Here is a 24949-nt window from a genome sequence, read left to right on the forward strand (position 1 = left end):
TCGGCCCGGAGGGAAAGTTAGTTGGCCAATTTATAGTAGTAGTAGAACGAATTGCGAATTGCGCAATGAGAATTGCGAAAAGGCGGAAAGGAAGATCATGCCGTTGCCGAGAACCCTATCCTTTGGCGGATGGCGGATGGCCGTGGCGGTGGCGGAGCCCCTTTGGTGCGTGTGTACCTATGTTTTTTTTAGCACTTACACTTACTAGTAGTTGTGGCGCTTAGCATATACCGAGGGATACGACGGGAAGCCGAGGAGGAAGAAGAGGGCGAGGAAGAGGCAAACAGGATTCCAAGATCAGCATTCGGATTCATGAAAGGGCTGAGCGGGGTCTCACCCCCCCCCCCCCCCCCCCCCCCCGGTTCCCGTTCGTTCCGGCACGGGAAATCCAAAAATCAAATAAATAAATGCAGACCAGTTGAGCCTCGTAAATCGTACTACAACTAGGTATAGTACTTACTACGTACTACGTATGTAGAGCGGTAATTGCTGAATGGCTCCGAAGTTTAAGAAGAAAAAAAAAAGAGTCTTTTCAAAACTGGGTTTTTTACTCCTATAGTATACCTATACGGAGTAAGTTTATTGCTTAAAGCCCTGGTTGGTATAGTTCCTCCCCCTCGAATACAGGTGCCAAGTATAATTTTGCAATGGCGCCTATCAGAACTTAAACCAATAAACATTCTTAAGGATTCAGCCTTCAAAAGTAATTTATTTAAAGCTTGTATTTAGTCTGTGCAATAAAGTTGACAGCGCTTTGAGCCATTCAGAAACCAACCGCTCTATGATTTATAGAGCTACGTAGTAAACTGGACCTGCACATGTACTCCGTCTTCATGGGGGTTGGGGGGTTGAAGGAGAAAGCCTTTGCAAAATTTCACTTTCGCCTTTACTTTTGGAAGAGGTATTAGTAATGGTAGTAATAGTAATAATAATAGTAATAGTAATAGTAGTAGTAATAGTACTAGTACTAGTACTATTGCTATTAATAGTAATAGTAATAGTAGTATTGGTATTTTCTATTCTTTGATACATACGCGACTCCGTTCTACTTACTCGTACAGTACTGTATTCTAGTAGCGATTGGATCTAGCTTGTATCTGCAGATCTCCATCCCGAGGCTAGCCCTTCGATCATGACATCACATGGTAAAGCACGGGTTCGCTGAGACGAGATGAAAATCGACGAGAAGACTGTTGTTTATTGTTTTCCGCATTGTTTGTTGTTTTATCGTTTGTTGTTTGTTGATCGTTTAACTTCGTTACGTAGGTAGCACTTCCCTGTACTTAGGCGAGGTGGATAAGGTTGGTTGTGGATGTGGATGTGGGCTGGGCTGGGCTGGGCTGGGCTGGGGGCGGGATATGGACTGTTACTGTAGTTATTGGACGGCTGACTCCTGTAGGTCCAAGGGGAAGATCGACACACGTATTTCTTCGGCATTGCCAAGACGGTGATGGATGATCTTGACATCACTGGCACGGTGACGGTGGAGTTGTGGATCGCCAACCTCGTGTTGAGAAGCTCTCGAGGTTGAGGTGGTGACAAAACTGTAATAGGGGAGGGGTCGGGGGGGAAGGGGGCGATGAGAGAGAGAGAGAGAGCGTGAGAGACAGAGAAAAAGGTATATATACATGTGTGTATCCGGCTCATCGATTCCTCATCATCTGCATCAATCGCAATCAGCATCTACAGAAGCCTTCAACCTCTCTTCAACACCAACACCCAAAACCAACGATCTATCCTACCTCCTTCTGCTCTCCAAACAAAACAAACCAAACCACCACTTTACCTCACCAACCCTCAAAATGCGTTTTTCCACTGCCACCATCTCCTCCGCCCTCACCGCCCTCACCTTCCTCGTCCCCGCCAACGCCCGCATCGCCGGCGTCGCCGCCCCGGCCGTCATCGCCCCCGGCACCCCCTTCGTCGTCCAACTCCTGACCGAGAACTACATCCAAACCGTCTACGACGTGTCGGCGGCCTTCGGCCTCTCCCCCGCCCCGGGCTACCAGGGCGCGCTCGGCACCACCATCGGCAGTGTCTACATCGGGCCCGGCAAATCGAACATCCTGGAGCCGCTCAACTTCACGGTCTCCATTGACTCCGACACCATCTACGGCCAGAAGACGCTCACCGCCGCCGTCATGAGCTTGTACGGCGTCAGCAGCAGCCCAGCGTTGACGGGCTTCAACGTGACCGTCACGGTGGGCAAGGAGACAAGCACGGATTACGTGCAGAGTTCGGGATCTATTGTCTTTTGAGTGTGGGTTTTTTTACGGGCGGTTTACGAGTCATGAATGAAATGGAATGGAGTAGAGTTAAGTCAATGTGCTGGAGATGCATTGCGAGGGAGTTCTTTCTTGAATATTTGTTATCAGACTGATCTTAGTCTTAAGCGGAGGGGGATGGAAAGGAGCAGGTGGATCGGCCGTGTAGTCGGCGATGAGGGGAAAACCTTGCAAAGTTTTGGTGTCGGCCTCTTGAGCAACCGTAATAGTTCGCTTCTCTCTTCACGATAATATGACTTTTACATGTTTACTTTGGGTTTCCTCAATCGTGATACAAACGTGTACCGTTCCGCACTGATTCGACAGGACCCCTCAGTACAGTACAAGGAGCAACCTCATCCATTGTACACTAGAGCTCATCCATAGTTCGCGTAAATTTTTCAAATCTAAACTTTAACCTTTTATCAATACCGACAGCCCCATACGCAATGCATATTCAATTATTGCAACTATTAATCTATTCCGAAGAATCTGTTCAAGTAATAATTAAATTAATAATACGACTGATATACGTAGTATGAAAAGATAGTAATTTGTGTGCTTGTAGTAAACATAGGGGGGTGTTCTTATCAAAGGAGGAGATAGATCTACGCGAACTATGGATGAGCTCTAGTGAACAATTGATGAGCTACAGCGCGGAGGCCAAGGAATATATATATATATATATACTCTTTCCACGAGGGGTGAGTCCAGCACCTATACATCTACCTATCTACTTACTTATAGCTCTGGAAGATCGCCCACCGGTATAAGTCGTGCAGTCAGCTTCATAGATAAAAGACTGCATTCGCTTACTCCCCCTCTCCGTAGACTTATGTAGGGAAGAAGAAGACCACTTTGCCTTATTTGGCCTCACATCCATCCATTCAACGTGACGGCTATTGTCAGGTATGATCGATCCCACTTTTTATATGTTATGTTACTAGTACTGACTCCTGAGGTGTGCTAGAAGTGTGCTAGAAGTCATTCTCGACAGACTTTATCCCGATCAGAGCTAGAACCCTGGCTTTCTATGCATTAGAAGCTCAGCCGTGAGTGACACTAGCAAGCAAGCAAGCAAGCAAGCAAGCAGGGCTGGTAGTAGGTAGGTAGATAGGAAAAAACGAGGACGATAATGATGATGGTGTTCATTCATTCTACTTTTTTTCTTTGCGTATGAGAAGGAGTGAGATAGGAAAATCTTATTTATGATACGTTTACTGACATGAATAGAAGAATCGAGTCTCATCTACTCCGAATGTGTACATATGTTGAAGACCCAATTTACATACCAAGGCCCGTGCGCCCCTATGTGCGTTACCATAAGTATTATATCACAGACCAGTTTACCCCGTAATGATCAAGCGCCTATATGCACCACCACCATGAAAATTGTATTTCATAGACCAGTTGGGTTAGTTACCCTTCAAGCGCTTGCGATTGGCACTAATGCACCACAACCATCCATCAGCACAACTCCTCACGGTCTCGTCTCGCACCAGGGAAGAGAGAGAGAGAGGGGGGGCGGGGGAGGGACTTACCATCTGCCAGTAAACTCCTCTCCGCTTCAACAGCTGGGCATGATTCCCCTTCTCCACGACCTTCCCGCCCTCCACGACAAAGATGACATCGGCATTCTGCACCGTGGCCAGCCGGTGCGCCACCACGACCATCGTCCGCCCGCGGCCCGTGCGCTCCAGCACGCCCTGCACCTCGCGCTCCGTCACGGAGTCGAGGTTGCTCGTGGCCTCGTCCAGGAGCAGCACGCGCGGGTCGCGGATGAGAGCGCGCGCGATGGCGAGTCGCTGCTTCTGCCCGCCCGAGAGCGCGATGCCGCGCGTCCCGACCTCCGTCGCGTAGCCGTCCGGCAGCGACGTGATGAAGTCGTGGATGTCGGCCTGCTGGCAGGCGCGGTGGAGCGCCTCGTCCGGGGTGCGCTGGGGATCGACGCCCAGGAGGACGTTGGACCGGATGCTGCCCGAGAAGAGGGAGGCTTCTTGGGCGACGAGCGAGAAGGCCGCGCGGTAGGAGGAGAGGGAGAGCTTGGTGATGTCCGTGTTGCGGAGGAGGATCGAGCCGCGGTCGGGCTCGTAAAACCTGAAATCCCGTTAGTCAGATCTTTCTACGCGCATTCTAATTATAAATATATATATATATACGTATGTGTATATATATATAGAAGATGTTGAATGGAGGGGCTTACCTTTCAAGCAAGGAGATGATACTTGTCTTTCCGGACCCTGTTTACTTTTGTTTAGCGAAACTCGAACTTCTGAAATTACGCCCCCCTGAAGAGGAGCTCGCTTAATTTCGTACCTGAGGGGCCAACGATCGCGGCGAATTGACCGGCTTCAATCTGTGCGAGATTCAGTGTCCTGTCCGTGCAGCTCTAGTAACGTTTGGACTTCTTTTTACTCACGGTCATGTCCAGACCTTGCAGTACGGGAACATCGCGAGTTGGGTAGCGGAACCAAACGTCGCGCAATTCAAGCTTCACCCCTCGGACCTCACTTGCGCCGTCCTTTTCCGATCTTATTGCAAACTCAAGCGTTTTGCCTTTAGGCTTAAAAATCATTCCGGGTCTCATTCCGCAGATTCGGTTCGCTGCCGCTGAAGCTTGGGCAATGTCTGGGTTACATGTTAGTAGAGATCAGCGACGGTGAAGGATGGGTTAGCTTGCTTGGTCCGAAACTGAGGAATTGCCCTGCACTTATGCTCCCTTGGACAATTGCGAGATATATAACCACTGAATGATAACGTCAGTAACAGCCAGAACATTGGCACTGTGTTGTACATACGGTAGTTGAAAGGTTCGTATTCGAATTTCGCCAGAAGTTTCCCACCGTACCTGAAAACGCATCAGCTTGGCGTCTTTGCACGCTCATCCGTTAGAACCTCACTCACCAGAGCACAAAAGCCATGCAGAGAAGAGGCACACTTTCACACAAGGCAAACACGAAACTGGAAGGAGCCGCTTTGCGGAGCGCCTTCCGGATATGGGTCTGCAGCAGATTCTTATACCTCCCCGAGATCTCGTCTTCGAGGGTAAGCGAGCTGACCGTGCGGAAGGCTCCGATCGACTCCGTCGCGAATTTCGAGCTTTCGGCAAAGACACTGTAGTTCATCTCCTCGAATTGAATCTCGTAGCGGAAGCGGAAGTATCCGGCCGCGAGGATGATTGGCATGCTGGAAGCGACAGCGAGCCCCGCCAGCTCGATCCCGAAATAGAAAGACAGCCCGAGGCAGCCGACGAGGTTGAACATCGAGACGTAGACGAATGCCATGTTGATGCCGAGCAGCTGTTGGAGCTGCGTAGGGTCGCTGGCCATGCGTGAAGTGAGGGAGCCGATGGAGTTTTCCTCTTGGTCGTAGAAGGAGATGGGCTTCTGGAGTACGTTCCCGAAGTACTCTTTGCGGTAAGCGGAGGTGATGTGCTGGCTGAAATTAGAATCATTGTGAATCGAAGGGGGGGGGGGGATAAGGGGATGTAAACTCACGAATGAGACGGTGTTGGCTGACCAGCCGAGAATGAAGAAACTCAGGCCGGCGAATACCGCTAGTGCGGTGAGCATGAGACACCACCACCTCGTCTCTTCGCTCAACCTTTCACCCGTGAGATTGAAAATTGAGAGCAGATGCGCAAACAGGTATGACTGTATAGGTAATGCGGCTAGAGTAAAGTCAGGGTCTTGAGGTTCTTGAAATCACTTTCGTGGGATGACCTACCTCCAGCTCCCAAAGCACCCAACAGTATTGCAACGTACAACTTCAGATGTTTCTTTTGCTCCCAAAGAAGACCCACAAAGCTCCCGAAAAAGCCTCTCGGTACGTATGCCTTGTCTACGGTGACAAACCGGTTGTCGTTATCGAGACTCACCATATGGAACATAGCTGCATCCGTAGTCTTAGCTGCATCTCCCACTTCTTCTTCCAGCGTAACCTGCTCGTTACCTAGGGACAACTTCTGTGCGTTCGCAAGATGCCAGTAAGGGCCTGTAGTGTCCTCTAAAAGCTCATCATGCGTGCCTTGCTGCACAACCTGGCCCTTCTTAAGAACCACGATGTTGTCCGCTCTCATAATGGTTGATAGGCGATGAGCAATAGTAATCGTGGTCCGGTTCCTCGAGACCTTATCCAGGGCTGCTTGGACAATCTTCTCTCCCTTGACGTCGATGGCACTGGTTGCCTCGTCGAAGATCAGGATCTTGGGTTGCTTGACGATGCTGCGGGCGATGGCGATTCTTTGGCGCTGTCCTCCACTCAGTTTGATCCCAGCATCTCCCACTGGGGTATTGTAGCCCTGCTGTTATCAGTCTTGTAATAAAGGCGTGGAAGTACAACGCGGGTCCAAGCACCCCTACGTACCTGTGGAAGACGGGTGATGAATTCGTCTGCAAAAGCTTCTTCGCACGCCTGCTTCACCAATTCCATCTTCTTCTGATGAGAATCATACTCCCACATGGACCCAACTAATCCGTATTCCACGTTTTTGTATATCGTGTCGTTGAATAGGAAGGGCTCTTGTTGCACCAGCCCGATCTGAGATCTCCACCATTTGAGATCAATCTCGTGCAAATGTCGGCCGCCCGTTTTGATAGTACCATTCCGAAAGTACATGGTCTTGCAGTGTCAGCGATCTACTAGCTTTTGACAAATTCGGGATTTCAAAGCAAACTCACCATGATATTATCAGTCATGTTTCCGTCAAGTTCATACCATCTCTCGACCAACCCTATGATTGTACTTTTGCCTGACCCCGATGCTCCGACAATGGCAGTCGTTTTCCCAGCTGGGAATCGGACGCTGAGATTGTCGAGGATTTTGACATCGGCCCTCATTGGATATGTGAAGTTGACATTTTCAAATACAATGTCCTGTGATGATACCTCAGGCTCTCGGCTGCCAGATGTTTTTGGTTGCGGAGCATCTATGATAGTGAAGAGGATACTAGCAGCGCTCGCAGCATGCATAGCAGCTGATGCAGGGGCAGCGGTGCTTCCCAAGGTAGTCATGATCAGCATAACAGACATCAGTACACTACGTATAATAATGTCAGTGAGATACCTCTCCACGAGTAAATTTCTTTTCGCACTTACACGATGATGGTGGTCACACTTGTTATATACGAATCCCTATAGAGCTTGACGGCATACCAAAATGCGAGTGCGCAGGTTCTAATCTTGATTTAGCAGGGTGTCAAGATCTTTCTTGGGATTTGAAGACGTACGCTTGTATCGCAAAGAAAGCTAGCAATGAATTTAGCGAGTGCGAATTTCTTCGTAAACAGAATTCACTTACTTGGGGCCTGTTGTAGAGCGATCAACGGCGATATCCGAAGACCTCTGGCATTGGATATGTTAACCCATTCAGCATATTTCGTCGCCATCTGTTCCTCGGCACCGTACGCAGCAATCGTTCTGATAGACCCGAATGTCTCGCTTGCTATCCTCGACAATACTCGATCCGCTGACCCGACTTCTTTAATGTTTCTCACGTACCGAGGTATCGTGTACCCGTAAACAAAAGTGATGAAGATCAGTCCTGTACTTGTGACCAATGTTAGAAGCCAGTTGTAGCGAGCTGCTATAACTAAAGCCGCGAGCATCAAAGAAACAGTTTGGATCAGCATCGAGAGTTTTTCAGAGATGCCGACTTGCAAAATATTTGCAGTCACGGTGATGATGGCTGCGGTTTGCCCAGAAGGCAGGACATCTAAGACCGAGATTGGCTGTGCAAAAAGTGCTTCGATATACGCGAGGCGCATAGCAGCCGATACTCGAAGACTGACTATACGAAATCCGAACTACCTTTCTGTCAATATCAATGTAAACAGTATATAGATTTTGGTTCAACGTACCATCGCGACGTAGCTAAGCACCAGTCGAGCGAAAAACAAGTATACTAAGTCCATCCTGTATCTCGAGATCAGCCCCTTTACCCCTTGTACTAGAGAAGAATGCACTTACACAACATAACTGATCTCATGTGTAAACCTTTCTGGCGATTCTTTTATCTCCCTGTGAAGTCCACCAAATGCCCCAACAAGGCGTGCTAGTACACGGTCAGTTGGAAGCACATCGCCAATCAAACCACCGCTTATACGTACCAAAGCAAATATTCATGAGAGGAAGTGTCACACCAGTGGCAATCGAAGCCGCGGTCGCGACGGCGAGTATAATCCGATCATTGCGTGTTGAGTAAGAGAAAATCCTCTTAGGGTGCTGTCAGCTAAGATATCCCAACACGGAGTTCAAAAGGAGTGACTTGCGATAAAATTCGTGAAAGTCGCAGTTCCCGGAACCGGAGGGGGAGGTGCTTTCTTTTCCCCCTCTTGAGAATTCGCCTCCTCATCGTGAGATGGAGATGGACCATTACCGGGAGTTATCGGAGTTTTGGCCTCTGACTCTGGTAGCAGCCTCTGATCTGGCCTTGGTGAAGCTGGACTTTGCGACCCTGAAGCTGGACTTTGCGATCCCGGGGTTGTAAGCCACTGGCTTTTGATGCCATATTCGCTCATTATTTTACCCATTATGTTTCTTTCTTTTCAAACATGTATATTTCACAGATGCAGTCAAATGCTCTGCAGAGGGAGATATAGATCTCGAGTACTCATTCAGTGGCGGAGAATCCCAGATCCATGGATCGAGCTCCGCCACCGTGCGCATAATGAAATTGCAGATCTTGATCGTGCTTAAGTCAAGTTTTAGCCAGGAGGGCGAGACCGAGTTACCCTCATCTTGGGTTTGGACTGATCATTTGCCAAACATCTTTTGTGTCATGAAGCACTATGATCGAGTCAAGCTTGGACTGCTTGGACTTATAAATCCAACCTGCGTAACGACGACCTAAATCTTTACAATTGGTAGGCTGCATCAAATTTCGCAGAAGATAATGATGATGAGTTTTTTTTTTCATCTGCCGGAACGTAGGTCGCAAATTTACCGCCCTGTTGTCCTCTTCCTTGAAGTGAAGGCTAGATCCTCAAGGTGGCACGAAGAGATTTTGGCCATGTTTTGGGGCTCTTGCCACCGTGGCGACGCTAGTATTTATTCAAAGGAAGGGACAGTATGGAGTAAGGTCTGTTTATAAAATACAAATATGTGCTGAATAAAGGTTCTATCTATAAATTCCCCGTGTTTTTGAATGAGTAGCAAAGAACGTGATTGGACCAAAGCTCTTTAAATAAATAGTCTACGGTCTATTAATCCCATGGCATCACAGCTTCTTTTATACGGCTCTTGGATGCATTTCATGTCTTCCTGCATATACAGTATATTATATACGGGTAGTCTACGGCTGACCCTACGAAAGATCTTGGTGCGTACTGATCAATATAAACAGTCTATTTTGATATAATCTTTGATTCTCGGAATTGAGAGAGCTCAGTGAGTTAACTCAACTCTCAAATCCCTTTAGCAATGACAAGTAGGGAGTGAAAGACCTCCTGCTCGCGATCCTCGATAAGCTTGTCCTGATCCTTGCTTATATCTAAGAATAAACAAACCGTGAAGCGGGAACGGGGGGTGCAGCGATCCTCGGATCATCATAACACAAAGTACCTAGTACCTAGTACGGAGTCCAGAGTCCCGACAGGCTGGCTGGCCCATGTCAAAAATTATCCCAGATACCCACGTACCACTCCCGCCGAAGAAAAAGCGCCTGAGAGTAGATCAAAAGGGAGGTAGTACTTCGTAGGATGTTCTATTTACTTACGCCCAGCCAATATTTGAAGCGAGGCAATCAGTTTCCCCGTATTAGAAAAAGACCGGCGCACATGCGGGTGTGGGCCGCAGTGGCGCGAATACCGAGCTGAAACGCATGGTCCAAGAGCTGCAGGTGTAACAGGAAACAAGAGGTGATCGACGTCGCTCCGTAGCGGAGTACGAAACAAGCATCGCAAGGATCGGACGGGTATCACCGGGCACGCCGCACAGCCTTAGCTTCCACCTGCCGCATTTCTGTTACAGACTTCAACAACGCACGGAGAACGAGAGGCCCGCATGAGAGGGCTGACCAGCTTGTGAGGGCAGAGAAACATCTTCAATTGTGCGATATTGCCCTGGAGTATTAGCTTGATTGAAGATGATTGCGTGCGACATGAATAGGCTAGACCCGGAAGAAAATGAACCATAACGCTAGCGGCTTCTGTAGTATCGGCTGAATATAATGAATAGAAAGAAATCTTCGTCTTATGTATAGGTATTGTTTTAAAGAATATATTGTAGAATATATTGCAGAGAAATCTTCGTATTATGAATGGGTAGTATATTGTAGAATGTATCGTAGAATATATTGAAGAGAAATCTTCGTATTATCATCCCCTAATGCATGCAACAAAAGAATTAACAGATCCATCAGATCATGCCATGCCAGGCGAACATACTGGTATCCCGTCAGAGGTTAGCTATCATCTCTCTGATGACATTGCTGAGCTCCTTTATGGTATCCTTGTGTCGGGGTAGAGTATGACCCTTTGCGTGGTCGAAAAGTCTCGCGGTGTCCATATCGCAGACGTTGTAGAGGGCAATGGACCCGGCCAAGTATGGATCCAAGGATCCAACTATGATACACATTAGCAACTGGGCCGCAGTCCACCAGCATGGATCGATCAAGACTTACTAATATGGCAAGTTGGTATGTTTATGGTGAGATCTGTCTGATCTGCCAGAACAATGCCATCGAACTCAGGCGTTAAGGGTGGCCATCCCCCGAAGAATATGGCACACTGCAACATGGGTATTCTGCCCTCGAGCTCAAATCGCAGTTGCTCATGAAGTATGAGTGTGGAAGCGACCGTCGCACCTTCTGAATATCCCATGATGCCATCGAAAGGACCCTCCTTTTCCATTACTTCATACAGGTACTCTATCGCCCTCTTCGCACTTGCGTTCGCATACGAGTAATCGCCAAAGTTACTACCGTCGTCGGAAGATTCGGGTGACGTGGAGTCATGAGAGCTCGAGGAGGGATTCATAAGCCTGCGCATCTGATCCTCGGCACTCCTTCCTTCTGGGAAATCCCGAATCCGATCGAGGATATCTACACTCCCTGATCCGTCGTTTTTGTTGGGCGCCATGAAGCGATAGTGTGGCCCCTGTCCGAAAAAATCCTCGAAGCCAGGCGGAGGATAGGCAGGCAGAGGGCCATGGATGAAGAAAAGCTCTGCAGTGTTATCCGAAGCAAGCTCGTTGACTAAAGGTGCTATTCGGATGTTAGGGTGAGCTGGCTGAGTACGGGGTGACCACGATGACTCGTACCTAGTTGGACTCTGAATTTCTTTTTGCGATTGTTAGCAGGTGTACATGAGATTGAGGATGATAGAGGGGTCATACCTCTGAGCTTCCATAAGCGCCACACAGGCATAGGAATCTCATTATTGCGGATTAAGGTTGATGTTTTTTTAGATAGTACACCAGGTACTTGAGGGAGAAAAACGGATGAGTGACGAGAGAGAGAGACTGAAGAAAGAGACTGCAGGTTGGAAATAAAAAAACGAGGCGCCAATACCATTTCCAAGAGGTCCAACAAGATCATCTTATATTAAACATAGTAGTATCTTTAAAACAAGGACCCTTGTAGGACGGGTTTCGAAGCCGAGTTCCTACTCGTGCGGCCGGTACATCGGTCCCCCTGCGTCGATCTTGTCAAACGAAGGACTAAATCTGCTACAATTTGTATGATTGGCTAAGCATAAATTTGACTTTATATCTTGGTGGATCTTCGACATGGGTACAGATATGCCGCTGAGCCTCACGAACTTGCTTCTTTAACAAACAGAGCAAAAGTCCATCCTTGCAGTCTTGGGGATCCTGCCGTATACGGAGTATATAAGGAGGATGATAGTACTACTAAAGTAGTTGTACAAAGCTATCCTAAATTTCAAGTGATCCCCACAGCCAAGTCTAGTAATACTACGTACTTAACAAGATCCATCCGCTGATCTCCCGGCCGATCACTGATCTGCCGATCTGCTTATATACAACGAGATGTGATCTAGACCTGCGGATATTACTGTATATTTGGCTTATATTGCAATTGAGGTGCACCGGCTCTTCACTTGATAGTATACAATCAATTGTAAACGTAGAGCTTCCTTTGCACTTTTTTGTTCAAAGATATGCTCGTACTTCGTACATTCCTACGTAAAGCTTAACAGCTGTAGATGATAGCCATGGATCGTCTTCGGTCAAATACTCTCTCTATAACTATCGTCGTCGCCGCCGTATCCCTTTGTGCATGGAATGCCTTACAACTATTTTATTCGACTTCTTTGGATCCATAGGCGCTAAGTCAAAGTCCCGACCCGGCGCACATACCTTTTTATTTCGGACCTCGAAATCTCCTAAATCTGCATTATCTCGATGATCGACTCGAAATATGCATCATCTGAGATCTCGAATGTATTGTATCGAGAAGCTGATAAGCGAGGCTCGCTTGTTTCGCTTGGGTTTAGCAGATCGCAATCGAAAACCAAGAATCAAAGCGGATCTCGGACTCATGGAGATTCGTCTGAGTCTCTGACACCCCAGTCAAACTTGGGCTTTGACCTCATCGACCCTCGATCCTCGACTCTTGACCTCAAGCCAAACATCTGCTGAAATGTTTTACCCTTCCAGCAACAGCTGACAAGTGACAGCGGAGTGTGAAATGTTCAAGGTATGAGGCTCTATGGACCTTTTCCTCCTACCCCATTTTGTTTCTTAGAATTCGTCATCTTGGCCGTGGAAATAGCTCAAAGTGTCTGTCTGGACAGTATCCGGACGTGCTATCCCTCTTCCCTGATACGGGGGCAAGATCTCCCGTGATGGTGGCACGGATAGAGTTTTGCTCTCGTGCTCAAGTGGCTCCGCTGAAGTCCGTAGGCACGCTCTCTGCAAACTGGACTTTTGAAGCAGGAGCTGAGAAACAGCATGTCTTCCTCGTCCCAACTGGAATGCCCAGATCCGCCGTGTCATTATACATGTGTTTGAACACCTTGTGCTGATCCTCTGATGAATCGTGAGCAAGGCATTTATTTCTGTTTCATCAAGACATCTTTCAGGCAACTATTTTGGTCGTGCACGCCAAAAGCGTACCTAGCCCACCATGACCGTGCACTTCAATTTATCGTCATTGTATATAGCCTCGGTCTGCACTTGTTCTCGTTGCTTTTGCCAAACATCTGCGTCTAATTTTTGAGATCATTTTTACGCTTCCACCGAAAATAATTGCAAATAGGAGTTCGCGATTCCGACTATTCGCGGTAAGCGGCAAGCGGCTGTAATTACGCGACGGAGTCATTTATATAAGATCTTCGCCGGGGACTGGAGGGGAACGAGTGTGTAAGCTTCTGTATGTGTACAGGAGATAAATACATGCTGCATTTTTCCTACCCAACATCTTCGAAACTTCGCAAACGCTGCGATGTCCGCAATCACAAGCGGGCCTTACGCAGCTCCAGAACCCCCAAATGCTCCTTCGAATCGGGCTAGCCAAGGGCCTACAAATGGACATACCAATGGGCCTACCAATGGGCCTACCAATGGGCCTACCAATGGAAATAGCCATGGAAATAACCGAGGGAACAATGGCAACCTGAATACCTCTGCGATGTACACAACTGGCTTTACTCACGGTTATACACAGGGCTTCATAACCGGCTTAACTCGTAAGTAATACCTTGAGCATGCATTAGTATTGAAATTCTCCTTCCTGCAGTTGCCCTTAGTAGCATGATCCCTCTTTTCCCTGGCGTATCGTAAAACGACTCGATTGCTGATGCTATACCCGTGACCCAGAGCCTGAGAAACCGAACCAGAAACCAATCGCAATTGTTGGAATGTCATGTCGTCTACCTGGCGATGTTAGTACGCCTGATCAGTTGTGGGAGTTGTGTTCTCGCTCTAGGACAGGATGGACAGAAATTCCTAAGGAGCGTTTCGAGAGCGCAAGCTTCCACCATCCAAACCCTGGAAAGCGCGGATGCTTCAATCCGACCGGAGGAAACTTCTTGAAAGAGGATCTCGGCCTGTTCGATGCGCCTTTTTTCAGTCTCACCGCGCAAGAGGCGACATCTATGGATCCTCAGCAGCGTATCCTACTCGAGTGCACGTTCGAAGCACTTGAGAGTGCAGGTATTCCCAAACACACGATCGTGGGACAGAATGTTGGTGTTTTCATAGGCGGGTCATTTTCCGAATACGAGTCGCAGCTCTTTGCGGATACAGAATCCATTCCAATGTATCAAGCTACAGGTAAGAAACGGGTCCATCGAGTACGCGACTTCTCTAAGTAATATTTCAAGGTTGCGCCTTTGCTATGCAATCAAATAGGCTTTCCCACTTCTTCGATCTTCGCGGACCCAGCTTCACGATGGACACAGCCTGCTCGTCGAGTCTCGTAGCGCTGCACCAGGCCTGCCAGAGTTTGCGAACGGGGGAATCAAAGATGGCGCTCGTTGGGGCATGCCATTTGAACACATTGCCGGAGTTCTGGATATCGTTCTCAATGTCACGGTAAGAACGCATTTATTTACCTTTGTGATTAAAAGACTGACTGTAGCTTCAGATTATTCTCCGACGAAGGGAGATCGTTCTCCTTTGATGACCGTGGTACAGGGTATGGTCGTGGGGAAGGATGTGGAATGCTTGTCTTGAAACCCCTCGATCAAGCTCTAGCAGACAACGATAACATTCGCGCTGTGGTCGTAGGAAGGTATGTCACTTGTGCCGGCCGAGAGAAACCCCTAGGACTGTAGGATGGCTGACGTTGAAAAGTGGAATAAATCAAGATGGCAAAACACCTGGAATAACTATGCCAAACGGCGATGCGCAAGGTTGATAAATCTGTTCCCATTTCTCGAATTATACTGACAAGAATAACAGAGTCACTCATTCGATCGGTCTACCAAGACGCCGGCCTCAATCCCAAAGATACTGGCTACGTTGAAGCTCAGTATGTATTTGGGAAGCCCAACAACACCCCCTTAGCTCTGATTTTTCTTCTGAACTCGGCAACACGACTCTATCTTGTCTCGGAATCTATTTGAGTGGGCGTTTGCTGACTCCCATGTGTGCTATAGTGGTACGGGTACAAAAGTGGGAGATCCCATCGAAGCAGCTGCACTTCGGAATGTGTTTAGCGAAGGCCGGACTGCGAGGACGCCTCTGTTCGTCGGATCTGTGAAATCGAACATTGGCCATCTTGAAGCAGCTGCGGGTATCGTTTCAGTCATAAAGACAGCACTAATGCTTGAACGGGGATTTATATTGCCGAATTACGATTTCAAGAAACCCAACGAGAAAATCCCTCTTGCCCAGTGGAATCTCAAGGCAAGTTTATATACTTCACCTGCATCTCCCAATTACACGTAGCAACACGGTATCTAATACGACCTAGGTTCCGGTCGTCCAATGCCCATGGCCAAGGGGAAAACGGTACGCAAGCATTAACGGATTCGGATTCGGTGGCACAAACTCGCACATAGTCCTGGAAAGGGCACCGTTCTTAAAAAAGAATGAATTTGATTTTCCCGAATTGCAGCCCAGTTCGGTACAGCCCAGAAAACTTTTCGTCTTTTCTGCCAACGACAAGACCACGCTGGAGGCCATGATGAAGAACATCGGGATTTATCTCGAGCAACGGCCCGAAATTTTCCAAAGTGAATTGTTGACCAATGTCTCTTATACGCTTGGACAACGGCGGTCATTTATGCAGTGGAGAGTCGCTATTTCAACGCCGACCTCGTTTGAGCTGATTGAGACTCTGAACAGCGGAAAAATTACTCCGACTCGACAAACCGATTCACCCAGAATTGGGTTCGTCTTTACAGGCCAGGGTGCTCAATGGAGTGCAATGGGTCGCGAACTGTACGCGCAATACCCTGTCTTCAAACAAACGATGGACGCCTGTGAGAAATGCTTGGTGTCGCTTAACGCGACTTTCTCGCTTCTAGGTGAGACGCAACGGAGGTTAGACTGCTCCTCTAGTTTACTGACTATTCTTGTAGATGAGCTAAGTAAGGATGCTGAGACATCGGCCATCAACGAAGCCCATATCAGCCAGCCTGCGTGTACAGCGATCCAACTGGCCCTGACAGATTTAATACGGTCTTGGGGAATTTCTCCCACCGCCGTTGTAGGCCACTCGAGGTAAGTGACCGTTTGAATCCGCTGAACTTTTTTTTGGGTCTATAGCCGGCAGCTGATATTCGCCTTTTCAGTGGAGAGATTGCGGCCTCTTACGCCGCTGGCATCTTACCTCTGGCGTCTTGCATGGCAATTTCGTACTATCGGGGAATGGCTATTGTGAATTTGAAGAAACATTTCCCCAAATCAAAGGGGGGTATGATGGCCGTCGGGGGCGGCGAAGAAGATATTGCGCCACTCATCGCTCAACTCAAAGCTAAAGAAGTCAGAATTGCTTGCTACAACAGCCCATCGAGTCTTACTATCTCAGGCGACGTGGAAGCGCTGGACGAGCTGCAGACGCTGGTCGAAGCGAAGCAAATTTTTAACAGGAAGCTCCAAGTTGACGTCGCCTACCACTCCCACCACATGAACTTGGTTGCCGATAAGTACGCTGAGCCCCTGGAATACATTGATCAGCCAGTGAACACAGATGTGTTGTTTTACTCTTCACTACATGGTCATCTCGTTGAGGGCTTAGAGCTTGAGCCATCCTACTGGGTTGACAATCTCACGAACGCGGTGCGATTCTCAGAAGCCCTCACCAGCATGTGCAAGCCCGTCGATGGCTACAAAACTGGCGTCGACATGCTCATCGAGATTGGACCTGCTGCTGCGCTCGCGGGCCCTATCAAGCAGATTTTGAAAGCAAGTGGACCAAATGCAGCGGCAATACCTTACTGTTCAGCTCTGGTAAGAAAAAAGGACGCCGTTGAGTCAGGAATGGACCTAGCAGCTATGCTGTTCCTCAAGGGGGCGCCTATTGACCTCGCTGCCGTCAACTTCCCAGTCCTCAAGAAGGTGCCTACATTGCTAGTAGATTTGCCTCGTTATCCTTGGAATCATCAAACGAAATACTGGCACGAATCAAGACTGGTCCAAAAGCATCGGAACCGAGCAACTCCGAGAAATGATATTATTGGGACTGTAGCGAACTACTCGAACGACTTGGAGCCAACGTGGAGGAATATTCTTCGTATCGACGAACTTCCTTGGCTTCGACATCACAAAATCCAGGGTCTCACACTATTCCCGATGTCAGGTTTCCTGTCCATGGCCATCGAGGCTGCGTCTCAGAGAGCAGCAACACGCGGATCTCACTTTGAGACATTTGTCCTCCGCGATGTTAATGTCACGGCTCCGCTTATGATCACCGACCAAGATATCGAGACGACTATCCAGCTTCGGTCTGCCCATGATGGCCCCTCTGCTTCCTCGGAGACATGGGATGAATTCAGGATTCACTCATATGTCGATGGAAAGGGGTGGACAGAGCACTGCAAAGGATTTGTTGGCGTCCGAGAACACGAGACGAATGACTTTGATCGGGCCAAACTCGCCGAGAGTTCGAAGAACCTGTTGGGCGCCAGTATCTCGGCAATCGAAAGCGAAAGCACAATCCAAGTAGACAAGGACAAGATGTACAATTCTCTCTCTGAGCTAGGAGTTGCTTACGGCCCTACTTTCCAAGGAATGAATGATTGCAGGGCAGGCGTCACCTGCGCCCTTGCTAATATCACGACCGAGGACACCTCGCAAGAAATGCCGCAAGGCTTCCAGTCCAGTAATGTTATCCATCCAGCTTTCCTGGAACAGCTCATCGAGATGTACTGGCCAATTTTCGGTGCTGGGCACAAGCCCCTCGATACGGTCTACCTCCCTTCCTCGATTGGAGAAATGACAGTATCTAGGAACGTTACCGAGCTCACGAGTAAACCTGGGAACTCTCTTCGAGGATACTGCCGAGGCGTTGCGCCCTTAATGCACCCTAAGCCGGTGCAGGTATCGATGTTCGCGACTGCTGGTGTTGTTGAGTTGATTATCAAGGTCGAAAACCTGACCATTTCCCCGATTCTGGAACGAGAGATGGCAGCAGAAGAAGGGTCACACAGAGAGCTCTGCTTCAAGCTAGATTGGGAGCCTGTCGTGGAGAACGCTCACCTCTTGAACGGAGCGGCCGCGCCCCAGGCCAATGGCACCGTAACGGATACGGTGCTTAAAGAATCTTCGCAAAATGGCGACTTGAACACTATACAAGCCAAAGTAGTGATTGTACACGGAGACTCCGAGGCCCAGGTCAAACTTGCATCAGCTCTGGCTGATGCGTTGGAGCGATCGGCCGGACAGAGACCAGAAATCGGCACTCTCGGCAAAGTGCAAGGTAGCGAGAAACTGTGCATATTCATCTCAGAGCTCGGCGAACCCTTGCTATCATCGCTCACGTCGACACAGTTTACAGAGTTGCAGAAGCTGCTGACAGCAGTGCAAGGTATACTATGGACTGTACGGGGTGCATATGCGGAGTCTGCGAAACCCGATACCAACATGGTCACGGGGCTCAGTCGAAGCATCCGGTCTGAGACTCTACTCAAATTTGCAACACTTGATTTGGATCCGCAGTCTGAAATGACCGAGGAGCTCACTGTCCAGACAATCTTGAAGATCTTCACATCCACTTTTGGCTCTAAAGCGGATTCGGAGGGCGAGTTGGAATACATGGAGAGGAAAGGCTCATTGTTCACTCCTCGGATCGTCAATGATGAAGAGATGAACGAGTACGTGCACAAGCAAATAAATGCTTCGGTACTTGAGCCAACACCGTTCTCTGCAGATGGGTGCGCGTTGAAGATGACAATTGGAACTGTAAGTGAAATCCGAGCAGACTCCCAACCCGTTCGGAAATACACCTCTAACTAACTAAATTTCGCAGCCTGGCTCTTTCGATACCCTTCATTTCGTCGAAGATGCGTCTGTTGAAGCATCGCTTGCCGAGGATGAGATCGAGATTGAGGTCAAAGCTATTGGCATGAACGCACAGGATCTCCTCGTCGCGCATGCCCAGCTGGAAACCAACGATTTTGGCATGGAATGCAGCGGCATTATTACCAGGGTCGGAGCCACGGTCCTCAACTTCTCGCCCGGCGACAAAGTGGCCGCAATCTCGATGTCTCATAGTACCTATTCGAGCTACACTCGCACCAAAGCTGCGTTTGCCCTCAAGATCGCAGACGCATTGCCCTTCGAAGCTGCCGCAACGATCCCGATTGCACACAGCACTGCGTACTACGGTCTCATCGATCTCGCACGACTTCAGCAAGAGGAGATAGTACTGGTTTACGACGGTGCCAGCCCCGTTGGCCAGGCTGCCGTCGCATTGGCGCGGGTGTCTGGTGCTGAGGTCTTCGCCACGGTTGGTACTGCTGAAGAGAAAGAGATTCTCATGCAGTCTTGCAACGTCGCAAGCGATCACATCTTCTCCAACCACTACGGATCGTTTGGTCAGGGAATCCGCCACATGACCCAGAATCAAGGCGTCGATGTGGTGCTGAATTGCACTGCTACCGATGCCGAAAGGTCTAGGGAATTATGGCAGACGCTTTCCAGCTTTGGGCGTTTTGTAGCCATCGGCAAGAGTTCGAAATTCGACACCACCCGGATTGACAACAATACCAGCTTCATGTCGGTTGACCTGATCTCGATCGCTACTCGAAGACCAAAGATAGTGGAGCGGCTGGTGTCCAACGTTTCTGGACTTCTCGACGCAGGAAAAATTGCACCCCTTGATTCTATCACCACCTTCCCGATTTCGGACGTAGAGACCGCGTTTAAGGTCTTGCAAAGTGGTAACGTGGGTGGCAAGCTTGTTGTCTTACCAAGAGTCGATGATACCGTCAAGGTTGGTTCCTTCCCCTTCCGTCCCCGGGTCATAAGCTAACGAGAATTTCAGGCGACCATCTCAAGCAAGAACAATAAGCTCCTCAAAGAAGACGCCTCTTATGTCCTAATTGGAGGCACTGGAGGACTCGGTCGAAGTATGGCTCGATGGATGGCCGGCAAAGGTGCCCGTAACATCGTTCTGGTCTCAAGAACCGGGTCCGCAACTGGTAAAGTCAAGGAGCTGATCGACGAGCTTGCTGTGCTCGGAGCCAATGTGATTGTGCGACCTTGTGATGTCGCAAATACTAGCTCGGTCAATCATCTTATCGAGAAAGAGCTCGCTGGCCTGCCTCCCGTTCGAGGTGTGGTTCATGGCGCGATGGTGCTTCGTGTAAGTTGAGCTTCTACCGAAATTTGGACTATTTTACTGACGAGCGCTAGGATGTATTGTTCGAGAAGATGACCTTCGAAGAGTATTCAACGGTTATCGAGAGCAAGGTTCGCGGCGCCTGGAATTTCCACAACGCGCTCCAGAACCAAGCTCTGGACTTCTTCGTCGCCATTTCATCAGCCGCTGGTGCCGTGGGCAACCGAGGCCAGGCCGCATACTCCGCGGCCAACACGTTCCTCAACGCATTTGTCCAGCACCGCGTCAGTCTCGGCTTGCCGGCCTCCTCAATCGACTTGACCGCTGTATCCGACGCCGGGTACCTGGCCGAAAACGCCGACGCTGCAGCCGAGGTGGCCAAGAACCTGGGAAGCGACACGATCTGCGAAGCCGAGGTGCTGGCCCTCCTCGAAGCCGCCATCAACGGCCGCCTGGCCTCCGCCTGCAACAACCATACGATCACCGGCGTGCGCATCACCCCGACCCCCCCCTTCTGGACGAACGACGCCAAGTTCAAGCACCTGCGCCTCGCGGCGGCGGAGGAAGCGGCCAGGTCCAACGACAGCTCTTCCAACCCCGACGCCGTCATCTCCTTCCACGCGGCGCTCAAGGCCAGCAAGACGCTCGAGGAGGCGCAGGACGTCGTGTGCCGCGGCCTGCTGAACAAGCTGCCCTCGGTCCTGATGATCGAGGCTGAGGACATGGACGTCACGCGGCCCCTGTCCAACTACGCGCTGGACTCGCTCGTCGCCATCGAAGTGCGGAACTTCATCACCCGCGAGTTCGAGGCGAACCTGCAGGTTCTGGAGCTGCTGTCCAGCGGGTCCATCGAGACTCTGGCCAAGGTCATCTGCGGCAAGAGCAAGATTTTGAAGTTGTAATTCTCGATTGCTGCTGCTGCTGCTGCTGCTGCGGGTATGTGTGTATTGCGTGTGTGTATTAATTTTCACATGTACCATAGAATTTTCGAATTTTTTTGGGTGGGGAGGCCGTGTGTGGGGGGGTGATTTTGGAGCTCTTATACAGAAGAAGGTTATGTTTTTCTCAAGGTGTCTTGCAATTTCACACCGGATATATTTAGGGAAATGCAAACCGTTTATGTTCTTAGCCGGGGAAAGAATATACATATATTTTATAATCATTACTATTATTATCATCTTGATTAACGATCGACTGTGACTGAATGAACAGCAATATCGAATCCGCCGCTTTCCAATATTCCGAAATCGAATGAGGGTGGGAGAGAGGAAGTCTCCCTCTCCCCCTCCTCCTTCCCCCGCGGCTCGGGAAAATGGCCACGCGGAGCTGATGCTGATTCGTACGTCCGTTCGTATCTCTTTCCAATACTCGTCGTGGTGGGCCTCCGTGGCGGTGGCTGCTGCTCAAGGCTGAGTACTGCAACCTGAGGCGTTTGCACTGCATCAATCACTGAGTACATACAGTTGAGGCTGCTCAAGACGGGCCAGCGGCTGCCAGCCGGCCCGTCACTTACCCATGCACTAATACCGCAGAAGCAAGTCAAGCCGGGGTAATTACTTACGTAGTACAAGCCGAGAGTCTCGTTTCGGAAAGGAAGAAAGGAAAAATGAAAAAGGTATAATTTAAACAGGAAGCTAATTCAAGCTTCGCTTAGCGGTCTCGAACTTTAAGCTCGAACAACCTCAGGAAAGACAGAGCCAGAGAGAGAGAGAGGATGAGAGAGAGAGAGAGAGAGAAAGGAAGGGGTTTGAGTTTGGGAATTTTATCATGTAGAGAGAGCTAGCTAGCTGCCTGTTGCATTCGGGTTTGTTGTTCGAAGTAGTACTCAAGTCCCGATCGATTGACACACATATATATATTCAAAAGAAAGAGGCTCGGGTCAAGAGGGAATCTTTTCTTTTTTCTTAATTTTTTTTATCGCCCCCGATCGAGCGAGCGAACGAGCATGACACCCGACTGTAAGTCATAGTGGTGGTATGATATGGTATAATACAATATAATACAGGCCAGGTTAGGCGCCTGCGATGGGGGAAAAATCGAAATCGAAAAGCCGCCTGCCTGAAATGAAATGATGGGGTGAAAGAAGACGAAAAGCCGTCTAGCTGAAATGTATGCCCATGTCTGTGGCTGGGGGCTGAGACCGAGGCTGAGGTTGTATCGCGTTGTATTGTATTGTATACCTGTTTCGGGATATGCTAGTTCTGAGATGTCTGAATGTTGGTTCGGATGCCAAAGAGCCGGGTTGAGGAGTGGACTTGCTGTTGTGGAAAGTGGATTATTGGAAGATTGATCTGGAGTTGGGAGTCTCTAGGCTTATTGCCAGACAGACAGACAGAAGCATCGGGAAAAGATGGTATGTACTTACTTACATGATGTTAGACCGAATATTGATTTGATCGCCCCTTCAGCCCGATCGAGCTGGGGCTGAACCGGGAAAGAGGGGAAATTGGGGTCTATTGGGACCAGGAAAAACAATATAAATCGAGAGCATACCGGCGCAAGTGGAAGAAATATTCTCTGACGTGATGAAATATCAAAAAAACTTTCTTTCCCCAGCTTGCAAGGCCTCCTCCTCGATCCTCGTCCGGAGACCAAACCCGCTTTCTCGTGGCCATCTGGTATAGAAATATTCCCGTCGCGATGTTCTCATCTTTCAACAAGACGGCCATTGTTCTGGCTGTGCTTCCCGCGGTATGGGCCTTCACCTGCACGACTTCGGGCGCAGAATCATGGCCCGCAGGCAACGACTTCTCTGACGCTCCCTTCGCGGCCAGCAACAGTGCCTACGGCGGTGCGCAGGACGTCGCGGGCTGCGCGAGCTACTGCCAGCAGAACCAGGCTTGCGTCACGGGCTGCCTGGATCTCATCTTGCAGGGTCAATGTAACGCAGTCGGCGGCTCTGCATGCGACGACGGTCTCGATGACGGTACGGGTACGGGAGGCACTAGTAGCAACCCCGTCGACGACCTGATCAAGAGGTCGAAGGTGCGTGCTGCTCGCAGGACTACGCTGGATTGTGCGAGTGGCGAGACGTGCTACGAGTACACGGATGAGTCGCTGCTGTGCGTTGATCTGGATACTGGTCAGTGGCTTGCTCTAATCTAGTCTTGGTCATTGAGGAGGACGCAGAAGGGATCGAAGCTGACTGAGGTCTGTGAAACAGGTCTGTACCACGACGATGTTGAGGGTAATGGCTCGCTTGTTGATGGCACGTATACTGCGGCTGGTGGACAGGTCCAAACCGGCACCGGGACTCCAGCAGGAACGGCGACAGGTGTAGCAGTAGCATCGTCTTCTCGCCGCACAGATGTTGCCTCGCTTACACCTTCTTCTGCTAGTACAACAACAATTCCAGCTAGAGGTTCTGCCGCATCGTCCGGCTCTGTGGCCTCGGCTCCAGTGACCAGAGCTTCTGGGCTGGTGGATGCTGCGAGTACAGATTCTGCTGCAGTGGTGCTCCAGGCTGGCGGGGTATTAGGTGCGCTCGGCTTGGCTGTGGGACTCGTCCTCTAGTGTGACGGCGTTCGATTTCATGATATCGGTTGATGAAGATAGATATGACGAGGCAAAAGAAGGAAGCACGAAATGGTTCGAAACTCCCGGCCCCAGGTGATCGAATTTACACAGGAAGTCGACAATATGCATATAAGTTGGATATTGCAAATATACAGAGATACAATGTAGCATCGATTGATTCAATTGAGCTACGTTAAAGCACGCTGTCGTAGCTTCAAAGTTATCATCTACTGTAATCTTTGCTTCTTATTAGGTCGACGATGGCAGGAGAAGATTTGCACAATGAAAGCGCGTCTGAATCTAGAAGGCGCATGTGTGTATACATATCGGACTCGAAGAGGTCGCGAAGTTGCTGCAAAGAAGAGGGAAACTTAAGAGCCACGTAGAGATTAAGAAGAATGTCTGCAAAAGAACAGTTTTCAAAGAATACCTTGGTCGTCGAGTTGATGACTTGAGGTGGTGGTGGTCTTGACGAGGCTCCCCTAGTAAAGTATCCTCACCCGAAGGAACTAGTGGAAGACTTCAGGCTTCAGACTTTTTGAAAACAAAAGGGGAATATGATTACAGGCTCAATTAGCCCCAAAAGAGAGAGAGAGAGAGAGAGCTATTTTGTCGATTCGTACACTATTTCCAAATTCATTGCCAAACGCTGCCAAGTCGCCGACCCCTTTGGAATCTACCTCAATCACAACCTTGTCCAAACTCTCAACGTTGAAAAGATCCGAGGCATAATGATCTGAAGTATGGAAATATCCAATGCTATTTATATATACCATCGAAAATTGAAACGAAGACCTGTACTTCTTTGCGCGACTCAGGTCCTTAAGGCTGACCCTAGACTCGAGAACCTAACCTCCTGTAATCCTCCTGAAGTGAATCACGAAGACAATTTATATGTTACTATACATTATTCCATAAAGGCGTATCGATATTTACACGAACAAAAAGACATCGCCGCCTGCGTCTCTCTTTTCTTCTCC

General features: G+C 49.3%; 5 protein-coding genes across 5 annotated transcripts; 3 read left to right on the forward strand and 2 right to left on the reverse strand.

Annotated features, from left to right (window-relative positions):
* Positions 1-1802: 1802 nt before the first annotated feature.
* Positions 1803-2258, forward strand: L3040_009005 (uncharacterized protein; the record flags this gene model as incomplete). The annotated part of the gene is made up of 1 exon (XM_007296140.1): positions 1803-2258. One exon carries the CDS (start codon positions 1803-1805, stop codon positions 2256-2258), a length of 456 nt encoding a protein of 151 aa, XP_007296202.1.
* A 1425-nt stretch (positions 2259-3683) lies between these two features.
* On the reverse strand, positions 3684-8793 carry L3040_009006 (uncharacterized protein; the record flags this gene model as incomplete). Its single annotated transcript, XM_066155803.1, has 19 exons — positions 3684-3710; positions 3806-4361; positions 4468-4504; positions 4581-4620; positions 4684-4892; positions 4945-5010; positions 5063-5112; positions 5169-5698; positions 5762-5934; positions 5991-6564; positions 6630-6884; positions 6944-7301; positions 7361-7438; positions 7492-7510; positions 7563-8067; positions 8122-8176; positions 8231-8315; positions 8371-8476; positions 8533-8793. 19 exons carry the CDS (start codon positions 8791-8793, stop codon positions 3684-3686), a joined length of 3984 nt encoding a protein of 1327 aa, XP_066010091.1.
* A 1864-nt stretch (positions 8794-10657) lies between these two features.
* L3040_009007 (uncharacterized protein) lies at positions 10658-11638 on the reverse strand (the record flags this gene model as incomplete). The annotated part of the gene is made up of 4 exons (XM_007296142.1): positions 10658-10824; positions 10884-11465; positions 11522-11540; positions 11597-11638. The coding sequence occupies 4 exons, from the start codon at positions 11636-11638 to the stop codon at positions 10658-10660; spliced, it is 810 nt and encodes a 269-aa protein (XP_007296204.1).
* A 2029-nt stretch (positions 11639-13667) lies between these two features.
* Positions 13668-21355, forward strand: L3040_009008 (uncharacterized protein; the record flags this gene model as incomplete). The annotated part of the gene is made up of 13 exons (XM_066155804.1): positions 13668-13911; positions 14042-14497; positions 14548-14758; positions 14811-14957; positions 15020-15078; positions 15128-15197; positions 15325-15574; positions 15642-16197; positions 16252-16393; positions 16465-19072; positions 19140-20105; positions 20157-20477; positions 20528-21355. 13 exons carry the CDS (start codon positions 13668-13670, stop codon positions 21353-21355), a joined length of 6858 nt encoding a protein of 2285 aa, XP_066010092.1.
* A 1738-nt stretch (positions 21356-23093) lies between these two features.
* On the forward strand, positions 23094-23966 carry L3040_009009 (uncharacterized protein; the record flags this gene model as incomplete). Its single annotated transcript, XM_007296144.1, has 2 exons — positions 23094-23535; positions 23617-23966. The coding sequence occupies 2 exons, from the start codon at positions 23094-23096 to the stop codon at positions 23964-23966; spliced, it is 792 nt and encodes a 263-aa protein (XP_007296206.1).
* Between the last annotated feature and the right edge of the window lie 983 nt (positions 23967-24949).

The sequence above is a fragment of the Drepanopeziza brunnea genome, assembly GCF_022702325.1.
Source record: "Drepanopeziza brunnea f. sp. 'multigermtubi' strain 214-2 chromosome Unknown ctg19, whole genome shotgun sequence".
NCBI lineage: Eukaryota > Fungi > Ascomycota > Leotiomycetes > Helotiales > Drepanopezizaceae > Drepanopeziza > Drepanopeziza brunnea.